This window comes from Scomber scombrus, chromosome 5 (assembly GCF_963691925.1).
Source record: "Scomber scombrus chromosome 5, fScoSco1.1, whole genome shotgun sequence".
Classification (NCBI taxonomy): Eukaryota; Metazoa; Chordata; class Actinopteri; order Scombriformes; family Scombridae; genus Scomber; species Scomber scombrus.
This window is the reverse complement of record NC_084974.1, coordinates 10,168,455-10,184,394: the sequence shown is the minus strand read 5'-3', so window position 1 is coordinate 10,184,394 and position 15,940 is coordinate 10,168,455. Positions and strand designations below refer to the sequence as shown.

General features: G+C 41.0%; 1 protein-coding gene across 1 annotated transcript; it reads left to right on the top strand.

Moving 5' to 3' along the window:
* Positions 1-4,252: 4,252 nt before the first annotated feature.
* Positions 4,253-13,579, top strand: fzd4 (frizzled class receptor 4). Its single transcript, XM_062419126.1, has 6 exons — positions 4,253-4,864; positions 7,680-7,817; positions 8,059-8,442; positions 8,604-8,749; positions 9,364-9,611; positions 9,866-13,579. Exons 1-6 carry the CDS (start codon positions 4,601-4,603, stop codon positions 10,282-10,284), a joined length of 1,599 nt encoding a protein of 532 aa, XP_062275110.1. The 5' UTR covers positions 4,253-4,600; the 3' UTR covers positions 10,285-13,579.
* The last annotated feature ends 2,361 nt before the right edge of the window (positions 13,580-15,940 follow it).

Sequence of the window (15,940 nt, the reverse complement as noted above, 5' to 3'; positions counted from 1 at the left end):
CAAACGTACCCGAACACCTGCATTCACATACACAGCCGCTTAAAAATACCAAATTTATGGATGTAAAGCCACACAGCTTCATACATACACTCCTGCATGCAGAACATTTCCAGTTATCCACACTCACACCATTCCAAGGAGTTGGCAGGCCTATTAATACCGCACTTCAAGGACTAAAAGGATCGGGCATTGAGCCATAAGATGCTATCTGGTGACTGATACACACTTGTGTCTCTCTTTCTGTCCTTGGGGTACTGCCTTTCACTCTGCCTGCCAAGCTGAAAGGTTAGAATACTTACTTTCCCGCATCAAGACGGGTTGGCCTTGACAGGGCTGTAGCCAATTTAACACTTTTATGTTTTAAATTAAAAGGAGAAGGGCCAATGTAAGGGACATATAAGAGAACCGCATACTTCAAATAAAGCGTAGCACTTTGACGCTGTTCCTTAAAACATTGTGCTTCGTCCGGGAATTTTTTTTCAGTGGTGTTACAAAAGGTTTTATGAGACACTGAGTGGTGAGTCTCTTGTGAATTTTTGTGAATTAAGTCACTGCATTGCCAAAAATAGAGAAAGTTTGTCACTCTTATCTAAATTAATTTTGAACAGCTGGTATTAAATCATTAAGAGCAGATGCAGCGTCCCTGTCCAACACAAGTCCTGTGGCTGATTTTAGCATCACTGAGTACTACAGCTGTTCAAGTGACATATAAGTGATTGATAATCATAAATAAACGCCATGGTATTGGTATATCTGGTTCAAATCAGCTTAAAGGGAATGTAAGGGAGTGTAACTGCATAGCAACAGTATAGCATAGTAAAGCAAATGTCATAATTTGTAGTTTAGGGTCTGCCACTGATTCCCAACAGGTATAACTCAAGGACTTACTGAAGACATTTCAATACCAAAAATCTGCCACGATATAATTCTCCACAAACTTTTATTTTTTTAACTGAAGACTATGGCTGAATAAAACAATGAAGATGGAATTCATTCATTATATTTGTTTAACTAGTCTCATTAAAATTCTGTATTTTCTGTTATTGTGGGACTAACAAAGGTTGCAGTGATGCAGAGTAGGGGATTAAGGATGTAACAAACTGTGGGGAGGATTGATGCCAGGTCAGCCAGGGTACAATGGAAGGGCTCTTAAGCATTAAACCATCAAAATATTAGTAAGGGTTGGTAATTTGGAGAGGAAAAGCACACCACTGAGTCCTTTCTGCTGGCATCAACATGCAAAAAGAATCACATGAATGTTGTGTTGGAGGGAACTGTGTGGCATAGATAATTAGAAAGCCCTGACTATTTTTTGCTTGGCCTACAGCAGTGGAAATCAGCTTTACTAGACTGCAAAACAAACTCTCACACATACTTCAAGCTGCATGTCCTCCTTTCAAAGCTTCAAAATTAATTTTGATAATCTGAGTAGACAAGAAAAATATATTAAAAGTATCTGCACTTGATGTTCCAACAAAGATAAGTCAATAACAACTGATAGTGAATGTTTTGAAATGAAGTACATATGAGCATATTATGATTGTATTTGGTTTGATCATTGCTATCAGTAACATGCAAAGCTGTAATTCCAAAAGCCTCCTCAACCTCCCACTTCCCGCTTTGATTGGATATTTACAGTGTCAAGGGGGTTGTATACCGATATTCATAGGCCACCTCTGAGGCCTGCAAGGACTGTTTTCCATACAGTCACCATTGATTAACTAGTCAACATAAATGTTTATGTTACGCTTGCACCAAACCCAAGTATTGGCAGCCTGATTTCCTCCTGAAGCTGATTGCTGGTTTGGTCAGAAAGCGGTTTGTGCATCGAAGTAGGATGGTCAGAAAATCCAACTCCCTGTGGATTCATCAAAACCAAAACCAACATACTGAAATAATTTATTACAAACAGCCAAACATACCTGTGCCAAATGATTTTTTTTACATGTACAGTACCAGTCAAGAGTTTGGATACACCTTCCAATTCCCTTAAAGGATCAAGCGTGACTGGCATTGTGTACATCTGTGACTTAAATGTATGTAACAGCTGTAGGTTCCCTTTTGTTTGCTTACCAGCTATATGTCAATTCAGGAATATAAACTTTAATGGGAAAGGCTGTTCTTCAATTATTAACTCAGTGGTTTTGTGGCCTAAAGAGTAATTGTGGTCATTATCAGCTCAGTGTGACAGTCATTAGTCTGTCAATTCCAACACGTTGTCTGCTCACTCCTGCTATTCACACTCTACTGTGAAAGTAAACAGAGGGGACAGACTGTGCTGGTGACTCAGCCTGATTATGTACTGTTGTAAGTCTTTACCTTGCACTCCTTTTCTCTCTAAATTCTATGACTTTCCTTCTCTCTATATTCTTTAATTAACTGACTGAGATCAACCTACCAAAAAAAACTTGGGTCATAAGTGTACAGGACTTCAGTTAAAACTTTTGTTTGGTTCAAAGTCGTCTCTGTTTCACGATCCGATCCCATCCATTCAACTCTTTCTTTCACATGCAAGTACACACACACACACCACGCCCCTGATAACCATCAGCTCCAGGGCACACTCCATTGTTTCAGCTCAGTGCTAATTACTTTGGGTCTTGACCCCAGGTTCAAGCCGCAGAGTAGCAGAGGGGGTTGGTAGTTGTGCGAATGTGTGTGTGACTGGCCTGACAGAAGTGTGTTGGAGGTCGGGGGTGGGGCGGCCCGGGTGGACAGGTCATTGCTGCTGCCAATCAATTGTCACACCGGATTGTCCTAAACATCACAGTGTAATCCAGGATGGAAAGGAAAGCACAGCAGCACAATGAAAGCATCCAGCCACACTGCTGATGTTTCCAAGTTTACAAGCAGTTATGTGACTCTTTTATCAACAGCAACTCCCGAAAAAAATCAGATGCATGCCAGGTAAAGAAATAAGAGCCAAGGAAAGAAACAGTAACAACATCCCTTTGCTTCCAGTTCCTTCTGTGTTGGTTCTTCATGTTTGCCTGCTTTGTGTCTGCCGAGCAGAAAAAAGATGGATTAGGTTTGAGATAAAGAAAAGGCACATACTTTGGAGGTCCAGCCGCATATCCTCACTGTGTTTATGAGAGCGAAAGTGTTTGTTTCTGGGTCATGTGTGGAATGTCAATACTACGAGCTGCTATCTTGCCCAAAATCAGTTGTTAAAAAGGGTCAACAGTAAATAATGCGTATTTGCTGTTAGTGTCTGGACATAATAAGGGAAATAGTTTAAATTCAGATATGAATAAGGATTCGTATGGATTGAGTTAAATGTGGAAACCAAATTAAAAAATATTATATCACAAATTATGTCTGCTGGTCTCAGATCAAAGTTCATCAGAATCTTGTTCCATTATAACTCTGGATTCAGGTACTGAAAAGGGCGTTGAGCTCTTACGGTGAATTTGATTACACCTGGCAGATACTTCAACAGCCTCTGAATTATACAAATCACTTGAACAAAAAACACAGATCAAGATTTCCTTGAGCTTTCCTCCTCTCGAAACATTTGCACTTTCTCACCACTTACAAGGCATAGAAGCCAAAACAACATTCACAGCTAGTTTCATGCTGTAAAAGAGAGAAGTCTTCTCTTGGGGTGCCACGAGCAAACAAAACCTGTCCAGTATGTGCATTCATTGCAATGCAAAACAGATTTCCAATTCAGCATCACTTAAGGCCCTACTTTCAATTACAATGTCATGAGCACTTAGAGCTGACGGGCCTTAAGAGGAGGGGAGTGGAACCTGTGGTGAAGTTCCAGACGGCCTTAAAAGACCATTAAGGACTTTACATATAAAATAAAAACACACACACACTCTCTCCCAAACACACACTGAAAAATCCACTTTTCATACGCTTATTTTCTAAAAAAATACAGCCAATGAAAATATGTGAAAGCCACATCAGCCGGTATAAATACAGGTTCTGGATATTGTCAGAATTAGTTGGGGAATGCTCACAGATTTTTCTTTGCAGGAGCAGAACAGAGATGAATCACAGTGAAAGAGCAGAAAAGGAAAGGAGAACAGAGAAGGGAAACACTGAAGGGAAGGAGAGAGGAGAGGAGAGGAGAGGAGAGGAGGCTCCCTCCTTCTATTTTCCTCTTGGATCCCGCCTCCTGGTCAGGGGTTGGTCAGGGAAACTGAACTCCGGCACATGGATTGGTCGGCTTCTCTTCTGGACAGGCAAAATAGAAAATAGTCTCTCCTCACAGACACAATAAGTTTAGTGCTGGACGCTTGCAGGCAGCAGACGCAAAACCCGACCACTGGATCTCATCTGTGCGCTGCGAGCTATTAACGGGAAACAACGCACGAAAGACTGCAGGATTTATCCAAGTGGGGTTTTTTTTAAACCTGCGGGGGCACATGTTATTCTATTTTTGACTATGCACGAATCTTGAAATGATTTACTTGTACTTTCTGGATATTTTAACCTACTAAGCGATTCGAGTTTGGATACTATCGTCTCCAAAAACGCACGGACTATACGCTCGGCTGTTTCCAGGACGACTTTTTTTGTGTATTTTAAGGAGATATTGACTGTGCCAACATTCACACACAGGACAGCTGGTCAGTGTTTTAAGGTGCTCATGCCTGGGATGATGGTGTCGCTCACCGGGGCAGCCTTGCTCCTGTTGTCCGGGCTGCTCGGTTCGCTCTGCGCGGTGCAGGGTTTTGGCGAAGAGGTGGAGGAGATGACCTGCGACCCGATCCGGATCAGCATGTGCCAGGGTCTCGGTTACAACGTCACCAAGATGCCCAATCTGGTCGGCAACGTGCTGCAGTCGGACGCAGAGCTACAGCTGACCACGTTTACGCCACTCATACAGTACGGCTGCTCCAGTCAACTCAAGGTACTGGACTGATGTGACTGAATACATGTTAAGAATAGATTAGAATATAATAGAATAGACGCATGTTATTAAAAGCATGCACGGGATTTGTTACCCCACACACATAAATTTAGGCACAGTGACCTGGATTCAAAGAGGCATGCCTGAGTTCAGATATTCTATATTTGTGTGTGTGGTGCCAGAGATAATGAGGAGCACAGATATTGCACTGTGCATTAGGTTGATTCCCATAGAGTTGGACTAAGTGGAGGGGTCCCATCCTTCCTGTTGTGCCATGCGGCCATGCTAATTTCAATAAAAATGCCCCCTCTGTCTGTTGACATTCTGAGTTCATGCCCCACACAGCAACAGCTGAGTCTTCACTGCTATATACTGTACTGTCTTCTCGTTAACAATGGTGCCCTCAGTGTCCTTAGACAAATGCTGCTTGTTTGCCTCATGCACCATGTAAGAAGAAAAAAAAAATAAGATTGGTGCCCTTCTTTGTCTGTGAGACTTTTTACTTCAGCCTATAATTGGAGTGAGTAATGGCCCAACAGGGATCAAGATATTTGTAAATATCAAGGAGAGTGTCACTGGACAGAGTTGGATTTTCTCACAGACATACACAGAAATTGTTTTTTTTATGGCCGCTATTCTGTCTAGAGTATGACTTTGATATTTTAGTGAATTATTAATGTGTACAGGTGTTTGGGGATAAGGGTGGAAAATGTGTGTGTGTGTGTCAGAGAGAGAGAGAGACAGCCAGACAGAACAGGGACCAACTGCAAACCACACTGTCCTGCTCCAGCTGAAAATTGTTCTGTAAGATTAGCTGACTCCCCCCTCCCCCCTCTCTCACACAGACACACACAGACATGCTAAAGAGGGAGGAAAGGGGAAAGGGAAACCATATCCCGTAACATTTGCTCAAATGGGAGGCTTCCTGACTAGTAACCAGAGCAGCTTTTAGCACTGATGTGGCGGCACTCAGGTTACCAACGGTTGGGGAAAACACCCAACACGTATTATATTACCATCACTGATAGACTATACGCACAACTTTGTGAGAAAAATCAGAAATTGTATTGCATATGATTTAATATCTATCATAAAACTTAACTGTGCAAGTGGATGCGCACAAACCACACTATCACACACTATGGCAACTTTGCTAATTTGTTAATTTCATTTAATCAAACAAGAAATTACTCAGCACAACTATATAAAACACGTGGTTCAGTCTGGGAACAAAGATTGTCTATTTGTAGAAAAAGAACACAGTTTCCAGATCAGACACTCTGCTTCAGTTACATGAATAAAGTTGCCCTACAACACAGATACTGATCAGAGAGCAGTGTAACAAATTGAGTTTAAAGGAAGTTCCCTTTCACTGAGATAACGGATTTTGACATCCCTTACTTCCTCACAGCCAGCAACACAGTGAGGAGTTATTGTATCGCAGTTCAGACTTATAATCAAAAGATAAGTCTGTTTTGTCTGTAGACATAGAAACGTGAATATCCTGTAGGTTTGTAACAGAACAGCAGCTCACATATTCTCCCTTTTTTAAATCTCATGCTTGAAATTGTTATAGTCAAAGTGTAACATGTTGCATGGATGCACAATTTTTACAGAAAGTAAAAGTTATATAATGTTTCCCCATGTATTTATTTCCCAACCTTGACACCCATCTTGGATTCATGTTTCATATGGGCTCTGTTCGAGGGCTAATTTCAAGCTGGGACGTCCCCAACACTAGATCAAGGCTGCAAGCCCAAAACATTTTGTTCTTATTATGGTCCATTAAATATTTAGATATTTTTGAAATGAAAATGGCAGCCGACGTTCCACTCTTAACACATTTGAACAAAGTCAGCTATCAGCCCATCCAAGCTCCTGGAGTGTGTGTTTGTTTCTTTTACCTGAAGGGAGCTGAGTGAAATGTACTTTCTGCTTCTGCGTATTTTCATATCATGAGCCTGGCACAATTTTACACTCTGGCTTCAAACAGATTTCCCCCCTAAAGGCATGAAATTGCTTAAAATTGCAGCCTTTTGTAACCTTAGAGTTTGCAATAGGCACTTCTTCCCTCACATCACTACAATCTCAAACAGTCAAATATGATTTCGGTCTCGTCAATATCTTTATAACCCCAACTTAGATATCTATTTCAAAAGTATTGCCATGGGACAGAGAAAACTGAGCCTTGGATTAGGGGGGATTATGGAGCATTACATGGCACATGCCCTCAGTGTTGTTAAATCCACAGATTGTTTTTAAAGACACAGAGTTGTATGCCTAACCTTGGAGCAGGTTAATGTTGGCAGTGCTGTCTCGACTCAAGTGTGGAGTTCTTTATTAGAAGAGAAAATAGAGAGCCGCCACTAGAAGAGGTGATGCAATGTATTGAAAGTGAAGGCAGGGGAAGCAGTGGAGTAGTCAGAGGTATATGGAAGCAGATGGACGATCCATATGTGGAAGTACCATCTACCTGCCATAATCTTATCTTAAATATATAGACATGGGGCCATGGGGCATTCATATCACTGTTTCCACCTCTTAAACAAGTGCAACACCACTGGCATGATTTACCTTCTGCTTCACAGTTTGATTTAACTCGACTGGAACAAAGCAGTTCACTATATCGTCATATTTCACTTTTTTTCTCTCCTTAGTAATAGCTGTTCTGACCCGTTTGCATTCCCTTTTTCTCAAAACCTGCTCTTCAGCCATTCCTTACTTCCAACACAGACTATACAATTTGCACAATTGTATAAAATATACTATGTGCAAAATGTTTTACATGTTATGCTTTATTTCCTTTTTTCTCCAGTTCTTCCTGTGCTCAGTCTATGTGCCAATGTGCACAGACAAGGTTCCCATCCCCATTGGTCCCTGTGGTAGCATGTGTCTGTCCGTCAAGAGGAAATGCCTCCCAGTGCTTCATGAGTTTGGTTTCATTTGGCCTGAGGTGAGTCGACTGACTTTGACATCAATCGCAAGAAAACGTCACACATAAATGAATTATATTATAAATTGTATTTCTAGGACGTGAGTAATGTGTAAAATGGTATATAAATAATTAATCCATTAAAGCAAAGTGTCTTCTATTAAAGACACATTTCAATTGATGTGAATTAGCTCCAAAATGTTTTTAAAAAATGGATCACAGCCTCAATAAGAAACCATTTCCCATTATGTGTCCACTCCAGGTCCTCAACTGCAGCCTCTTCCCACCTCAGAACGACCACAATCACATGTGCATGGAAGGTCCAGGGGATGAGGACCCACCCTACTATCCAGTCCGCCATCCTCCCCATCAGGAGTGTCAGGCATTGGGATCTGAGCCTGAACAGTATACCTGGTTGAAACAGACGGAGAGCTGTGCTCTCCAGTGTGGCTACGACAGTGGGCTCTACAGACGGGGGGCAAAAGTCTTCACAGACGCCTGGATGGCAGTGTGGGCTGTGCTGTGCTTCCTCTCAACTACCCTCACAGTCCTGACCTTTCTGCTAGATTCACAGCGCTTCTCATACCCTGAAAGGCCCATAATTTTCCTGTCCATGTGCTGTAATCTGTACAGTGTTGCCTACCTGGTAAGTGGGAGATTTAGTATTACATTGTACCATTTATTTGGGGAGAATGTATAAAGTGTAATGGGTTAAAAATCAGATGATGCTCCTTTTTGGCTTTAAAAAAAAAAAAATTCTCTTACTCATCCATTTTCTTATTCTTTCCTCTCTTGTTTCCCCTGCAGGTACGGTTGACTCTGGGAAGGGAACGCGTTTCCTGTGACTTGGATTCAGCAGCAGTACCAATTCTAGTACAAGAAGGGTTAAAGAGCACTGGCTGTGCCATAGTCTTCCTTCTGCTCTATTTCTTTGGCATGGCCTCCTCACTCTGGTAAGTGCCAACAAACACACACACACGCAAAATACACAAACACACACACACACACACACACTTTATTGTATTAATCCTTCATCTCTTTGTCCCACTTTTACCATTGTCATCGTCTGTTGTGAATTGACTTTGGTGGAACAATTGGAACGTGAGACTTGCATCCTGTTTTCTTTAAAAGCTAAATATCCTGTCTCATAACCCCTGTACTAGATGGATTAATTTCCAAACATACAAAGACTGCCTTTGTGAAATATGCCACCTTTTGAGTGTTTGCTGCACTGATGATGTTGCAGTGGAAACGCACTGCTGTCACAGTTCTTTTTCTTCCTTTTCCATTTTGCCCTTGTTTTCCTGTTTTTCTAAACTCTTCCCCTGGAAAAGCTTTAGAGCTCAAGGCGTTCACTCTGTCTCTAAATAAGACCACAATCATCTGTCGTGTAACTTGATACTGTTTGGTGTCATGATGAGCCAATTACAACACACGATTACATGTGTCTGCTAGGACAAAGTTTTGATCCAAGCAAAATTAATGCCAGTTCAGTAAGATAATCTGTACACATGGGTAGAGTTTGCCTCATCCCTCACTCTTCTTACTCTGTCTATCTCTCTTCCAGGTGGGTGATCCTGACCCTGACGTGGTTCTTGGCTGCTGGACTAAAGTGGGGTCATGAAGCCATTGAAATGCACAGCTCCTACTTCCATATAGCGGCCTGGGCTATACCAGCTGTTAAAACCATTGTCATCCTCATAATGAGACTGGTGGATGCAGATGATCTCACTGGGCTCTGCTATGTTGGCAACCAGCAGCAGGAGGCGCTCACAGGCTTTGTTGTGGCACCACTGGCCACATACCTTCTCATAGGTAATTACAACATAATAACACAGTCGTTTCTAAATTTGCATTGATTTTTACTGAATCTACTTAAATATTGTGTTTATATCTAAGCTTGCAATACTTAAATCCACCACATAATCTTATAACAACATGTTTGCATAATCAACAACTGTGCTGTATGGGCCTTCCTGCCATTCTTTTAATCGTTGCTGTATATGACTGACATTATGTTTCTATGTAATGATCATTATACGACTATTGTTTTCTGTGTCAAACTTTAGGAACCCTGTTTATCTGTGCCGGTTTGGTGGCTCTTTTCAAGATCCGCTCCAATTTGCAGAAGGACGGCGCCAAGACAGACAAGCTGGAGCGTTTAATGGTGAAGATTGGAGTGTTTTCCGTTCTCTACACTGTACCAGCATCCACCGTCATTGGCTGTTACTTCTACCAGCTCTCTCACTGGGGGGACTTCAAGACCAACGTACGAGACTCATACGTTGCCTCAGAGATGCTTCGAATCTTCATGTCACTGCTTGTTGGCATCACGTCGGGTATGTGGATCTGGTCAGCCAAGACCCTCCATACCTGGCAGCGCTGCACTGCCCGCCTACTCAGGGACGGCAGGGCGAGCCGAGGAGGCAAGAGAGCACCGGGCGAAGGCTGGATCAAACCGGGAAAAGGCAATGAGACAGTGGTGTGAGAAGAAAGAAAGAGAGAACGGAACAGGAATAGACTTCTACCTGCTTCATTCTCTCTAGCAGAGACTCGCTTCCCCGAAAGAAGGACAGAGAGGACGCAGAATCAATGTGACACAGAAACTTCACAGGAGTTTCTTACAGAAGCCACTGGATGTAAATGCATCATAAAAGCTCTCTGAGAGTCAATGAGCACGTCTCACCCCGTCTTACTCAACTCTGTGCCTCTATCAGGGGTTGGCACTGCCCTTAAATGTTGGGGTTAAGGAGGAGAAAAGGGGAGGACTGATATATAAGTAGCAACAGTAGCCTCTCTACCTCTGTTAGACTTTCATTGCCCAGAGAGACAAAGAAAGAAAAAGAATGAAGGAGAAAGAGAGACGGAAAAGGCAGAATCCGAGCATCAATATGAAGAGCAGACACATCAATAAGCTGTGTAGCACCACGTCTACCTCTCTGTCTCTCTTTTCTCTACAGCCCTCAGCAGAAGAGACTGAAGCTGCTGGATACAGTAAATCTTACACCATTGTGTCTTTTTTTTTTAGGGTTTTGAAATTTACACTGGAGGGTCATGGTGCAGATATTTTACAGATGTAGGCTGACGTTTCCCAAAAGTATCTGACACCTTGAGTCCCTGTCGGTTTTTATATCTTTGTGGGAAAATTAAAAAAGACAATGAAATACCAGACCAAAAACAATGAAAATCTGATGAAAACATATCAAAAATGGCCTTAAATCTGCAATGTGTTTACATTTAAACAACCTTATTTTACTTTTTTTTAATTTTATAAATTATAACTTTTGTACAATATAAAAGAGCAGCTGATTTTATTGCTCAGAATTTTTTGGGAAACCAGCTCTAAGCTGTAATAATGCACTATAATTATATACAATATGTGAAGTGTCTGTGCTTGTCACAAGTGCATTACCAGGGACGGCAGTGCTGAATCATAGTAATATATGGTAAATGATTATACAGTATAGACATATGCACAGAGCCTCTAACAGGACGAGTTTGGTCAGTTGTCATTGGGGAGTTGCAGCACTGACACCAGAATCGAGTGGTATTGACGGTAAAAAAATTAAGTAGAATCTTGTGCAGCACCAGCATGGTGAAATGTGCAACTTTGTTAACATCAGCTATTTGAAAAGAAAATCTCCAATGTGTTAAAACCAATACACAACCACTGTTCTTACAAATATTGTCAAGATAAGGGCAGTCCGAGAAACATAAGGGGAAATTTTGATTCTTCCTGTACATTCAAACGACCAGTTTGACATTTTAGGAAATATGCTTCTTTAATTTCTTGCGAAGAGTTGGATGAAAGAATCAATACTACTCTCATGTCTGTACCGTAAATATGAAGTACAAGAACTGAATTGTAGATTTGTGTTTTTTTAGCTGGCAGAAGTAATTTGCAGCCCCCTTTATTCACCATACAGACACAAGAATGGTATTGGTCTTCCCATCTAAATCTCGTTAAGCAAGAAAGCAAATAAGTGTATTTCCCAAAATATCAAAAGTCCTTATTAGCTAGTTCTATGAAGTCATACCGTAATGAATTCTGGGAGTACCCCAGCTGTGCCTTTTATTGACCCATAAATGTGGAAGCCTTGAGGCATCTGGGAAATGTAGGCCTGTGTGTTTTACCTCAGTAGTCTATGAGAAGCTGAGCTAACTTTCTCCTTGGAAACCCTGTACTGTATACGCTCTCGAGTTACCATGAAGTCCAGGAAATTAAATTATTCCCTCTGCCCTCTTTTCCAAACATTGGACCCGAGGCAGGTCAAAAAATTAGAGGTTATTAGACAATCACTTGCCAAAAGACACATTATGCAATAACAAAGACATGCACATATGCAGGTACATACATAGGAAGAGTCTAGTTCCCACGAATCTCACCCACCAGCTCATGCATGACCATGTGATGATCACGATCAAACGGAAAAGAAACATCAATAACGATTTTTTTTAGCCTGTCTGCTCTTCTTTTCAGTCAGATTGTCTGTCTCAGTGATGTATGACAAAGCCATCACAGAAGCATAATTAATTTGGAGCATTTAATTAAGTGTATGTCTGCCTCTACCTGCATATCTGTGTCGTCTGTCTTTATGGTGCTTTCGATGGCCACGCTTTGCTTTCTGTTTCTCTCAAAGTCTGTCTACTGCATCATGGCTAATGTGCCTGACAATCAAGTCCTCTTTGGGAAATATTTTTGTACAATGCATTTCAGAAGTTCTCATAAGATTTCCACTCATTGCCTCTACGGTTGCATTTTGTTGATTTTTAAGCTTGCAGTTATTCTCATTATCCACTTATAGGATGCACTGTGAGATGTAATAACCATAAGTTACACATCACCTGTCTCATCATGTCTTACCTGTTCCTGTGGTCACTTTGTTTGCCTGACAATCTATCTAGTAAAGCTCTTGCATTTCAGTGAATCTTTGAATGTATAAAAATGTGTGACGTGCGTCACCTTAGGCTTTCTACAATCAAGTAGAATAAGAAGAATTTGGCTCTAAGTGATTCAAATGCACAAGAGCTGGAATACTTTGGAGCTTTGCCCACCTGTGTGCCATTTGAAACCAGATAGCGCCTGTCATACCTGCCACAGGTATTTTAAGTAAATATTTAGAATGGGGGAGAAAATAATTGTATGAGCTTGGACTGCTTTTCCCCATAATACGTTAAATGAGAGATGTTTTGGAATATTCTGGTGAAACCGAGAACCCTGAGAAGGTAAACCAATGTTTCTCAAACCAGAGTACCTTGGCACACTTATTGAATTTCCAAAGTCAAACAAACATTACATTGAGTTAAAGTGAATTAAATTAACCTCTGACCACCTCCCCTCTTAGCTAATGCAGTTTCCCTCTTAGATTTTCTTAAAGTTTGGCCGTCTCTTTTCGTATGACCACACTGAGCTTCAGGTGACATTTTTAAACAATAACCGAATAGTTGTGCCTTGAATTATGGTGAGTGTGTGCCACAGCCTAATGAAAACCGAGAACCACTGGTAATGAGATTTGTAAAATGCTTTTGAGAATCCCAGATTTGATGGTGGGGTCAGTTCATCAACACTGATCTTAGCCTGTAAGGTCTAGACTGTTCCTTTGTGTAGATTGTCTTGATGATATCATCAATGTATTATAAGAAAAAAAATGCTAATTTATCCTTGTAAAAAAAAAAAAAAAAAAAAAGTGACAACATTTTTTTAAATTTGTTTGTTATTTAAAAGACACTTTTGTATCAGAAGAGCAAGATAAATAAAAACTTTTTGGTTTCCAATATGTTGATGAAGTTTTATGAGTTCATGTGTTTGTATAAATGTGCATGTAGTCATGAAGATGTGTACATACGCATAAAATAAGCGTGTTAAGTTAACATTTACGTCTTTAGAGATTTCAGAGCAGACATATCAAAGAGTTACTAATCCTGCTTCAGTGTATTGTGTGGAGGTACATTCATGCACCCTGCAGTCGTTACAGGACAGATTAAGATGAGTATGAGTGGGTCAATAGATGAATTTGTAATGAGTCACTTACAGTCCGTGTAGTATGCTGCATATAAAACTCTTTTGCCTGTCACCTGAGTCTGGCTCAGCTCATTGGTTGAACAATACTGCCACCTCTTGTCTGATGAGACAAATTAAGTTTTGGTTCTTTATCAGGCACTGACATGTTTGCAGCTACTTATCCTCCCTAACTCCGAACTATTATACTCCGATCTATACAGCAGTGACTCTGTTTTAATCTCCTTGCATTTCTTGTTAACAGTTTCTCTGGGTTAGGATACAGATTGCTACATAACCACTAAATTTGTTTTGAATCCTCAGTGGAAACACAGTGATTATACTGTGTATACATTGCTGTACCATCAATCACATCTCATCAGCTCTGAACTTACAACCCCACCCATACACACACTTGCAGCACACACAGAAACGTCCAGAGAAGCACACATGCACCTCCTTTCACTTCAAAATCAATTATAATTTGTTTTTACAATTACGCTTGATGCATGTTTGGTTGTAATTTACCAGCCCAGGGCTAAAATTGCATTTGGAGAAACCAGTTAATTCTGGGCATGTTTGACTGTGTGTGTGTGTGTGTGTGTGTGTGTGTGTGTGTGTGTGTTTGAGAGAGAGAGATGGGGGGGGGGGGGGGGTACAAATATCTAAGTCTGCAGCTCAGATTGCCTTCCTGTAATTTACTGAGTGAATGAGTGTTTGTTTAAGAGCTCCCTCAAAAGCCTGAGGTAAAAGGAAAGTGACAGCATCTACTGCTCTATTGTTTCCAGATGTGGTTCCACTAACACACACATACGCACAGTCACAAATACAGTGCATACACAAGAACTCATGTTCACAAACTGACATACACATTCACACAGGGAGGAATTAAATGCTTTAAAACTCATATGGTAAATGGTGGATTTATTTATGAGAGTGTATTTGTATGAGTATATGTTAAAGCAAACAGCACATTGTTGTATCGTTTTTCAGTCTGTTACAACCTCACAGTTCACATTTTTTACTGAACACCACCGGCCTCCAGCCTTCTTCTTCTTCATAGCAGTGGTTTCTGTGGTTATTTAGAGATGCATCAACTTGTCATACACACAAATCCTACAGAGCAAACCCCTAAACACCAGCCTTAAAAAACTAACCAAAAATTACACTTTTAAGTTGAATTCCTGCTCAGGAATGACAGCTTTTGTAACCAGTGGGTATCCGCTATTGTGTAATTTGGACACAATCAGTTCATACCATAAAATGCACACACACACACACACACACACACACACACACACACACACACACACACACACACACACACACACACACACACACACACACACAATGTTCCAATCTGTTAGCAAACAGTATGTTAACTTTTTTTCACAAAGCTGAAACGTGAAAGGGTCCCATTAAAATTCCTTGGACTAATATTCCTGGGAAGGCATTTTCAGAGTTGGGCTCCCTTGTGTGTAATTGTGTGCATGTATCTGTGTGGGTTTGTGTGTGCACACATTGGTGTAAATGTGTGTAAAGGGGGTGTACCGAAGAGAAAGAAACTAGAATATAAAAAGTAACAGAGAGAAGAAACCCCCCCCCCCCCCCCCCCCCCCCCCCCGAAACAGAGAGAATCAAGAGAACGAAAAGGAGAAGTAAAAGAAAAATGAAATGTATAGACACAAATTTAAAAGAAAGAGTAAGTGAGAAGGATTGAGTGAGAGGAAGAGAGAAAAGGAAATCTGTCATCCTCCAATGGCAGATTGCTGCAGCTGTTCCCCCTCAGCAATGTCGAAATCATTTTCCCATTCTGCTCAGCGTCTAGAGCTGTATGAATAGTTTTGAGTAATGGCCACCACTGGGGATTCTAGGTGACGTAGTTGTCTTGGCCCACGAGCCAATTCAGCAACAAGGACTTGAAAATCCCGGTTCTTGGGCCAAACAAGCTAACGAGCTGAGACTGATATTCAAAAGCCTGGCCAAGGGAAAGATTGGAGAATTAGTCACCATCAAGTAGAGACAGAGAGCTGTTTATCCATGGCAGGGAGTGTGAAAGATTTAATTCATTTTAAGGCAGATCAAGATATACTGCCTTTAAGTCAGATGTGGGGGAAAAAAACGTTATTTTATTCTAAATTTAAAG